We start from the raw sequence: 10764 nt of genomic DNA, 5'->3' as shown, positions 1-10764 counted from the left end.
TCCTGAGGTCACCTGATGGGCCGGCCTCAATGCAGGGCTGTGTGGCCAAATCATATTCATGGATGAGTAATTCTGGTCTGATTAAAAGCATCACATCCCCTATTCAAATGTTTCGTATCAGCAGCCCCTTTAACCCACCTGGCCGTAGACAGAAACCGGCTTGTAGCGGCCTCCAAACAGAGGGAGAACAGCTGAAGGATCACGCCAAAAACTTTAAACTTTAAAACATATTAGTTCTATTTGATTATTTTACTCCTGCAGAGAGGTCTTATTTAGATTCACAATTTTGTAGTAGCTGGTGAACATAGTGGAGCATTTAACAGCTAAAGAGACAAATGTTTACCTCAGGTGTTGGTGGAGACCAAAAACAGAGCTAAAAGAGAGAGAGTATTGGACTAACATTCATCAGACAGCCAGAAATACAACTTCAAATGATTTATATTGTTGCTACTTAACTTAAAAAATGATTATCTATTTTCCAGTTCCCCAATGGCCGAAATGTAACTGCAGGTTTGAAATATGTCCAGAATATTCTAAAAGGTCTTCCCATATCACAAGCTAAGTTTCCATCCAATTGTCAATTGAATTATCTAAAGTTCGTAAAAAAAACTCATGCGAATAAAGCTGGTGAAAGTGTGTTTCCATCCAACGGCTTTAAAGCGAATAAAAACCAGTGCATAATGACGTTACATGCTGTTTTGCGATCAAATTGGTATATCGAATTGATTTTAGACATCTTAAGGTGTTTCCATTCATTTTCGCACTGAATCGCACAACATTCAAGCTAACTTTTGCGAACAAAGTTTTGCCAGACAAAATGGATCATGCCATCTACCAACAAATGATCAATATTGCACAAGTTGTAATAGTGCTTATGTGCCAGCTGATAGCGACATATCAAGCTATAATAAGAAAACAACGACGCTATCAACACATTGCTATGATGATGCAGATGCACGTAAATGCCCAACGACAACGGAGGCGGCCTGTGGTGTGGGAACGACAGCGCTCCAAACAGTTCTGGGAGATCGTGGTTCAGAGACACTTCACGGAAACCCTTTGGTTGAAGCATTTTCGGATGACCAAGACAACATTTGACCTGTTGTATAATTTGTTTGGCCCGTCCTTTTCCCCAGATGTCGCAAGCTATCGCCCTCCGGTTCCAACCGAGAAGCGTATCGCCATTGCGCTCTACAAACTGGCTACATGCGCAGAGTACAGAGTGGTAGGCGAACGTTTGGAGTCAGCAAAACCACCGTGCACCGGTGTGTTTACGCCGTGTGCAATGCCATACGAACGAGGATGATGCGAAGGTATATATACCTACCTGAGGTGGATGAGGCGCATGATATCTTGCTGCCTAACTCCAGAGCGCACCTTGTGCCACAGGTGTATGGCGCAATAGACGGGACTCATGTCCCGATTAGACCCCCTGCTGAAGGCTACAGGGATTTTGTCAATAGAAAGGGCCGGCCATCAATCGTACTACAGGCTGTGGTAGACGATCGTTGCATCATAAGGGACATTTGTGTCGGCACTTCCGGTAGTGCGTCTCCTTGTTCGTCCACTTCCATCTGTCTTTGTTGACACCCGCCATGTGTGCAAACAGAGCGGAAATACTGGGCGGAAATTAACTAAAACTTCTTCTTCTTCGTTTTGTTGCGGGTTGCAACCATAAAATGACCTAAAACTTAATCGCAATTTAGTTTCCATCAGCATTTATCGCATAAGCCGTATATCGATCAAGATAAAATCCGATGAGACCGAACGTATTTCATTTGAGTCGATATTCATGAAATTCTATCGAATTTTACTGTTTCCATAAGGCATTTTTCATTCGATATCACTTAATTCGGATAAAAACGTGTGGATGGAAACATAGTTACAGATGTTTGTCATTGTTGATAATTTTCTTAAAGTTGCTGATGAAGCAGTGTGTGGGCCTTTGCTAACAGAGCATTAATGTAAGTGGGTCACTTGGCAGTGGAAATTTGGAAAGCACTTGTGAGAGATTTGCTTCGTTAAGAAGCAAAGGGAAAGTTTTAAATTCCTTGTTCCATTGGCAAACAGGCATCCAAACAACAGAAATTCTAACTGCTGTTAGAATTTCTTTGATTTCTTATGCTGGCACTGGACAGAGGCCCATCTGTCTTTTGGGTTCATGCTTTAACTCTTTCACTGTCATTGTCCATGCAATTGTACATTTTGTTCTGCAGCTATTGCATGTCTTTCAGGGTATTCCAGGGTAGCATAGTAGGTTTTTCTTTTCTTTTCTTTCTATTTTGTTCTCTTTTCTCTGTTTTTTAGTTTCTTATCTCTTTGGCTTCTGTTGAGACTTGCTTGTGACTTGCTGTATAAAAATAAATTAAATGACCCTGAACATGAACTTGTGGTGGAGTAGATGCAGATAGAGAGGACTAGACCACAGTTTCCCAAACGTTTTGGCTTAACACCCATCTCACAACCCCTCGCATATACAGGCTAAAGGTTACATATGAGCTGGGAGCATTTCAAGCATGATCATATTCATCACATTTTCTAGAGGCCTGAAGAAGTGGAACCATACAATATTCACAAGAAAAGAGCAAAGACGAGATGAAGCAGTTTTTTTCTATTCTTTCCTAACTTGTTACCTGACTTTTGACACCTCAGATTTATCTCTGTTTGGGGGCAGACCCCCAGGCTGGGGTTGAGTTGGAAACCAGTGTAGCAGACTGACATCTCTTTAAACTGTTGGGAAAACCAGCAGCAGTTATCTCTGGTGAACAGGAGAGATCATCATCTTGAAACACAATACTAGTACTGCCTCTGTGTCATTATGTGAATTATATGAAGCTTGAAGAATGATGAAGAATACGTCTTTTGTTAACATTTTGAGTTTTATTTGGCCTTTTATCATGAAACGTCAGAGGTCACATTTAGCTTGAGTTCACTGGGTTGGCCTTTATAGAGGACTAAATGATCAGATCTCCTTACAGGTAGCAGGTGTTGTGATTTTAGACATACAGTACATCTCCATCAATAATTCAACATAGTAAAATCAAAATATTACAATTTTGAATCTAGGTTTATATATTTTGTTATAAAATGTCATCCATGCTTTTCTAAAGCCTTTAGTGACTTTTCTTCACTTCTTTAATCAGAATTTTCTTTTGTTTAAATTTGATCTCAGTAAAAATACATCTAGACAACAATCTTTGACCCACTTGTTTTCCTTTGCACTTGTTCATTTCGGTAATGGCACTTGACCCGTCAGTGTGATGCACTGCAGGGCCATGAGTCTTCATACGCCAAAGATAGAAAAGCCACAACCACATAATTATAGAGCACTATGGGTGTTTCCAAACTAGCTAACCATAATATCCTTCTTCTCTTTTTGTTTTTACTAAGATGTAAGATTTCTCTACAGAACAGCTGGGTGTTTAATTCCTCGCTCAATGACATTTCAGTGGAGTGAAAATATGTGCTAGGCCTACTTATACCAAATTTGTATATTTAGCCTTCAAGAGTCAATAAAGTAAAAGCCAAATCTTTGTTAATGTGATGCATGCACAGCACACACATTAGGATAAGAGTAACCACAAATATAAGCACCATATCTGTTGTAATTGTTCTTGTTTTGAACTATACATTCATGAATAACATTGCTGTTGAGCAATTTCACAGGTCTTGTTTTACTTCTAGCAGATATCATAGTATGCCCACCACGCAACCAATTATCCCAGAAAATACAAAGCAGATTTGCTTCATTTTTTCAGTCAGTCCTGTAACCAAACAGTCAGAGGTGTGTGTTTTATAAAAACCAGACAAACTGTAAGTCATTCACAAAAAAAATCACAAGCAAATGATGTATGACTGAGTTTATTTGGAAGATTTAATACAATCATTGCTTTGGTTTACCAACAGGATTTTGAATCTAAGACACTGAAAACCCAAATATAAAATATGGAAATAGAAATATCTAAAAGAGTGCAAGATAAACATTTTTTTATCAATAATTCTACAGTAAATATGTTGCTTGTTTTGGTCAAATAATCAAAGAAATTCAAAGAAGGAAATGTATTTAACTTAAAGGTGATAACATTTAAAGGACACACAAACAAAGAAGAAACACAAATTACAGCGGTTTACGATAAAGAACAAATGATCTAAAACAATTAAAACAGGTCAGTGGTGTCTTACGGCAGTGTCTCCATGACATACTGTAGTTCTTACAAAGTAGTGTTGATCATGGTCAAATTATACAAATTTTGATCAAAATCTCTAGAAAAAAACAAAAGATCCCAGACCCATGATTTACATTGTCCAAAATTCAACTATTTATTTATATATATATAGAAGTAAATCCTCAACCACTGAGCGGGTACAACTTTCCAGTATGTGTTGCACAACCACAGGTGAAGACGTGACAGAAGAATAGCTATGCTAGGCATCTGTATGTAAACAAAGTGCTGCTGTCACTACGCCTCGGCATGTTCAGGGCAGGGTCACCACAGCAAATGTTGTTTGAGGCCTTGTCTTTTGTGCTGTGTTCATGCTGTACAGCAGCCAGTAACAAGATTTGTTATTTTTGTCAGATGAGTACAAGAAGTGAAATCAAAATGAAGGTTTCTGTCACAGACTCTGGAGTCAGGCATTTTTCTCTCATAGCTTTGGTGTATATGTCCTCAACAGGGCGAGGTCACCGCTTATCTCTACCAGTAGCACATAATCTCCGTATGACAGCTGAATTCTTAATCAACAACTTTCCCAAAACAAAACAACCCTGTCCTCCTGACATTTACAGCAAATGTAAAAAAAAAAAATAAAACATTTGTTGATCTTATACCACAATTTTTCAGCAACAAATTACATTACACTATTTACCAATTTCATTACAAAAAGGGGAGACACTGTGATATAATAAAGCCTAAACAAAAGGGCAAAGCTCTTCTGTCTGTTCCGAGAAATAAAGAAAAGGCCAGCTGCATGGGATGAAAAAGGTCATTATTCTTAGTTAAAGAATCTAGTTTATGCTACTTTCTTGTGGAAAGTATACACACACACACACACACACACACACACACACACACACACACACACACACACACACACACACACACACACACAAACACACACACACACACACACCATCTATTGCATGTCGCTCCATCCTGGAAGAGGGATCCCTTCTGAGATGTCTTACTTTTTTTATCCCATTAAAGTTTGTTTTTTTATCCAAATTGAGGGTCTAAGGACAGAGGGGTATGCTGCACAGATTGCAAAGCCCCTTAAGGCAACTTTGTGATTTGTGATATTGGGCTATTTAAATAAAATTTACTTGACTTGACATGATGCACCTTCACATCGGCAAGAAAGTACTGTAACAGTAAACACTCTTAGAAAAAGGGAATAATTCTGTAAAAAACGACTACTAGAGAGGTTCAATTAAGGAACATACTGTGTAGTATTTCACTGCTAAGGCCAAGCAGGGAGGCAGCAATCAACTCTGTGATTATCCGTGTAAATATGAAGCAACCTACAATCATAGAATAACTGACTTTTGAGAGTTTTTTTCAGCGTCTTAAAACTTCAAGCAGAGTGAGCGCAGACGTAGATGTTTTTGTGCTCCTCCCAGTAGTGGAGCTCATCTGTGAAGCTCCAGGAGCAGGCCAGGTCTTTGCTGGTTTTGACTGTGTGGACCATGCAGTGACCGGGCAACTTCTCAAACAGGTCCTCAGCTACACCGACCACCGAGATTTTCTTCTGACTCTGGATCAGCTGCTGGATGTGATTCTTATCCACAGGCTCAGGCGAGGAGCTGTAGGACACCCAGACATTGAGTTTCTCATCTGATGAAGGGACCTGGAAGCGACTCTTCCCTGTTGGGCAGTGGTAATCCTTCTTGTTGGCGAACAGGCCTGAAGGGGTCCTAAATATACGCACGGACCAGCCAACCCAGTCATACTTCTTCTTGAGTTTCTCTATGATAGCATCAGCTAGCTGCTGGTTGGTTAAGTTTGACTCGTCTCTCACCAGACGACGGGAATCTATCTCGGCCTGCTTGGGGAAGCTGACGATGCAGTCTTCAATGACAACATTCATTTTATTCTGGACAGTATTCATCTTCTCACCCCAGTCTTTCAGAAGCGCGTCCTCCTCATCGTATCCCTTCAGAGCGGCGTGGCCCAAAAGTGCGATGAGCCCGATGCAGAAGAGCTTCTTCAGCCTGGCGCAGAAGTCTTCCACTGGCCGGCGACTTTTTTCTTCGTAGTTCAGGGTGATCTCCAGCACAGATTCCCCAGAGAAGTTCTCTCCCGTCACAGAGTTGTAGAGGGTGATAAGGTTTTTGTCACCGCCGGTCTTGGCAAAATGCTCCAGGAAAAGTTTCTTCTTGACCTCCCGGAACTTGGGTTTGGCGTTGAGGATATCCATGTACTTCCTGAACTGGTTAGTGATGTTCTCCTCCACTGGGAAATACACAGCATCCAACCCGCTCTTCTTGATCTCATCGTTGATCCGCTGAATCTCCTCTGAGACCACCTCCAGACGCTCTCGCACCTTCTGAAACTGCTCCTTCATGAACGCGGCCTCTTTGCTTTCCACATTATCCAGAGCCAGTTTAACAATTGGAGCAGCGATGGAGAAAATGGGGAAAAGGTCGCCGGCGATACTGGCCACCACTTCAGCTCCCTGTTCAAACAATTCCATCACAGTCTCCACCATATCCTTTTTGTCCGCTACAAGCTGCTGTAGCTGGCTTGCCATCTTTGCTGATGCTGTTTCTCAGACTGATTCTAACAAGAGAAAAAATATTGACACGGTCAGAAACAGTCTGTTGTGATATATTTAAGCAAGAAAAGATATTCTAGGAACAAGCATACAGGTGAAAAACTGAACACAAATGAGGCAGAAAGTACCAGACATTTCAGTTTTACCGACAGAAACAAATGTTGGGTTTTCTTGATGTACTTACAGTTCTGTTCCAGTGTTGTTGGACTGCGGCCTGCTCTCTTGCTCCTCTTACAACACAGCAAAAACTGATAAGGAAAGAAAGAAACAGCCAAGTGAGTTCAGTGCTGGCTGCTGGCCACACCCAGTGAGCGATGAGTCAACAATGTAAAGAGAATTCAGCAGTGACGAAAGGCTGGTAGGGGTTGAATTGTGTATGTTTTTTTGTGAGTTTACAGCTGGAAAATCAACAGTTTCATTAAAAGACTCAATGACACTTTTAAGTCTCCATTGTGGGCATTATGATAATAGCAAAAGGGGATTAGCTGTTATTTATCTCAAACAAGCAATGCATAATTTATCTCATACAATGTCAAGTGTTAGAATGTAAAGACATGAACAAGGCTCACATTTAATATAGACAACTTGCAAAGACACACATTAAAATAATGTGTGGGAAAAAACGAAATGTGCTTGGAATTATAAATTCCATTATCTGACTCCCTGTCAGCCACTCTGCCTATTATTCTCAAGCTCAATAAGGAAATGTTATGCTTAAAGGAATAGTTTGACATTTTGGGAAATGCACTTATTTGCTTTCTTGACCAAAGTTAGATGAGAAAATCAATACCGCTATAATTTATATTCTTACAATATGAAGCTACAGCCAGCAGCCAGTTAGCTTAGCTTAGCATGAAGACTGGAAACATATAACTCTCTGCAAGAAAGTGAATAAGCATATGTCAAAATGTCAAACCTTTGCTTTAACTTTAAGACAACACATATGCTATGGGTGATGTCATAACAGCTACTGAGCCTGCATCAACAGATTTATTTTCATGACAACTGAGCAAACTCCATCCAAAGATGTCAACCATGTCGAATGGTTGAAAGGTCTGGGAAAAATTATTAAGTGGATCTTGAGTTAGGATTATTTTCTTAAACAGTCTGTTGTTATTCTGCCATTAAATAAATCTGCTACATTTTTTCACTTGGACTGTAATTTAATGTTTTCAAAATCATATAAGATAATAACACTAAAGGTTAAAAAGCAAGTCTTATGTGATTCTAAGTGATTATTGCTATGAAGGAAATTAATTCCTGCTGTGTGCTTTGCACTCAAAAAACAAGAGGTCCACTGGATTTGGAAAATCTTATTTCACACAAACACCTCGTCCCGAAGGCCAGGAAACAGAGAAAAAGCTGACTGTAAGAGCAACCCAGATTTATTCTCTGGGCATGTTCAGACATGCCCTTTTGCAAAAATGGAAATGTGTAATTTGGGAGAAAATCCAATTTTGGTCATCCACTGGCTTCACAAACTCAGTCTCACATTCATTGTCTACGCAGCAGCTTTAGCTGTCATCATCACATGTTTTAATTCATGTTTCTGGCTTTCTGAGAGTTGTTCATGTTTAGTTTTTTGTTTTAGTTGTGGCTGGAGGAGAAGCAGCAGTGCTGTTTCTCCCTCAGCCAGCCCAGTCGATAATGGAGCAGCAGGCGTGGGAAGTGATTAAGTGTAAGAGGTTAAACTTGCTGGGCAAGGGTGCGTTTTCCAGTGAAACTCAGCAAGTTACCACGGCAACAAGACAATGGAATGGAAAAAATAATCTGTCAGCTTGTTCGTCCCTCTGCTGAGGTCTGCTCTGTGGGGTTTATCTTTATCTAGTTAGACTGCAGAAGATTGTAGTGAGAAGAAGATAACAATCACTTCTCAGCCTGAGAGTGGTAGCAATCTTTTCATCTTCTCTTGGGAAGAAAGCCAATAAGTTCAATTGTGTTATAAATACCAGCATGTATCTGCAGAATTACCTTAGACTAGACTTGACAACAAAAACCACAAAGAAAAGGATATTCCAGCAGGATGTTAGAACATTTACAGTTACTGTATCTGATTTGATTTGACTGAGCTAAAACTGTGATTCCTGTTTTCCACTGATGCTCTCTCTCTCTCTCTCTCTCTCTCTCTCTCTCTCTCTCTCAGGGTCCCGGGGGTTGTGTTACTGCAGTCTGAGTGCATGTGAAGCACCATCACACACACAATTTAAACATAAAAGTGCTTAAAGAAATCACATTTTCAGAGACAGAGAGCATCTCACCAGAGATAGACTACAGACAAGCATAACAAGTCATTTTTCCACCTATGCTCAGTAATATACAGTGATGGAAAGTAACAAAGTACATTTACTGTACTTAAGTACAACCTTGAGGCACTTAACCTGAGTATTTCCATGTTATGCTACTTTATTTCAGAGGGAAACATTAATCCACTGCATTTATTTGACAGCTATATAGTCACTACTACTTTTCAGATTAAGATTTTACATAAAAAAAGATAACCATATAAAATAAAATGCACAGTCACTAATGATTTCCAACCATTTAAGCTTGTGACCTATATCTATGCTTGTGACCCCTTGTTATATTTCAGGTATGAAAACTAATACACTTGTCAGATGGTTTAATTTAAATAACTGTTTGAGGAGCAAATGGTTACCTATATTTTATAAAAATGAAAATATTAGTAAAAAGTCCCAAAAAATGAATAGAGATTTGAGAAGTAGAACTTTTCCTACCACATTAATTATCTCACAACAGTAAAAATGCAGCACATTGATGCATCAGTATCTAATAATGCAATATGTCAGTCAAGGACATTTTTCTGCAAAACAAGTACTTTTGATACTTTAAAAGCATGTAGCTGATAGTAGTCTACTTTTATGTTGTTTATATGTTTACAGTGTGGTATTTGCACTTTGTTTTAGTTCAAACTGGTAATAAATAGTTGTATGCAATGTGCTGAACAACAGTAAGCTACCTTGGAAATATTTAACAGCATTTGTGATTATGGTAAAATAAATAAATAAACCGAAGTGAAACATGTGCATGTTGTCATCTGTTCAAATAGTTCATGATTCATGTATGTTATGTGGCAGAGCTACTGAACACAAAGATGACCAACCCTCTTACAGCTGACCACTTACAGTAGTGTGACCACTGAGAGAACTAAACGCTCTGTTAATGCGGGCTCTTAATGGAGAATGTATTGATCAGTCCGTGTACAGGGTCTATAATTGTATCATTTTACAGCCGAAGGACAGAGAGCCAAACAAACATCGCAGGTTAACACCACAGATTAGGTTGTTGTTTTTTGTTACAGCGCAACACAAGCGGATAACGCCTTTAAAAAGTTTGACACTTCCTGGAAGAAGTGAAGCGGCAGATCTGGCAACCAACGCCCATAAAAGTCGAAACTTTTTTTCTGTTTAAACTGCATTAAATTTCGCAGATTCATCTAATCACCCACTTCACTTTATTAAATGAAAGCTGCGTTAACAAAATATGCGTATTTGACCCTTTTTTTACAGCGCTACGGTGCGTCAAAGAGGAAGAAATGCTCCATTATGTAACGAGACACTGGAATGGAGTCGATACATTTGAATCGATCACTCCTATTAAAGTGTCTTATCACTACGATAACAGTTAACCTATATAACCCTGTCCACTATGAAACATTCTGAACAGAAATGGACTCACCTTAAAAAGTTTGCGGAAGAAATACACTAACTTCCAGACTGTTTGTCTTCCTATTGGTCATGTGGCTCTCATGTTACAGAGGAGAGGCACACCCAGTCAGACCAGACAGAAAAAAAACTTGGGTGGTAGAGGAAAAAAGAAGTTGTGAACAAAATAGGTTGTTGCGGTGGCAATATTATTACAGATCAACCTCCACCCATTTGATAAACAATGACATGTTATTAAAACATTATTAGCCTACTGTTGAAGGAGATTTGTTCTGAGTCAGCAGAACACTATGCTTCATAATTAGTCATG

At 39.4% G+C, this 10764-nt stretch overlaps 1 protein-coding gene across 2 annotated transcripts; it reads right to left on the bottom strand.

Moving 5' to 3' along the window:
* Nucleotides 1–3845: 3845 nt before the first annotated feature.
* On the bottom strand, nucleotides 3846–10611 carry rpz4 (rapunzel 4). 2 transcript variants are annotated; one of them, XR_004898530.1, is made up of 4 exons: nucleotides 10468–10611; nucleotides 6956–7019; nucleotides 4812–6776; nucleotides 3846–4744 (listed from the first exon to the last, which is right to left on the bottom strand). XR_004898530.1 is itself a non-coding variant. In XM_031279552.2 (3 exons), the coding sequence occupies exon 3, from the start codon at nucleotides 6745–6747 to the stop codon at nucleotides 5572–5574; it is 1176 nt and encodes a 391-aa protein (XP_031135412.1). In that variant the 5' UTR covers nucleotides 6748–6776; nucleotides 6956–7019; nucleotides 10468–10611; the 3' UTR covers nucleotides 3846–5571. The 2 variants fall into 2 exon arrangements, 1 of the variants encoding a protein (XP_031135412.1); XM_031279552.2 differs by having other exon boundaries at nucleotides 3846–6776.
* Nucleotides 10612–10764: the final 153 nt, after the last annotated feature.

Source organism: Sander lucioperca, chromosome 10 (assembly GCF_008315115.2).
Source record: "Sander lucioperca isolate FBNREF2018 chromosome 10, SLUC_FBN_1.2, whole genome shotgun sequence".
Classification (NCBI taxonomy): Eukaryota; Metazoa; Chordata; class Actinopteri; order Perciformes; family Percidae; genus Sander; species Sander lucioperca.
Note: the sequence above shows the minus strand (reverse complement) of the source record. Positions and strands in the feature narration are given on the sequence as shown.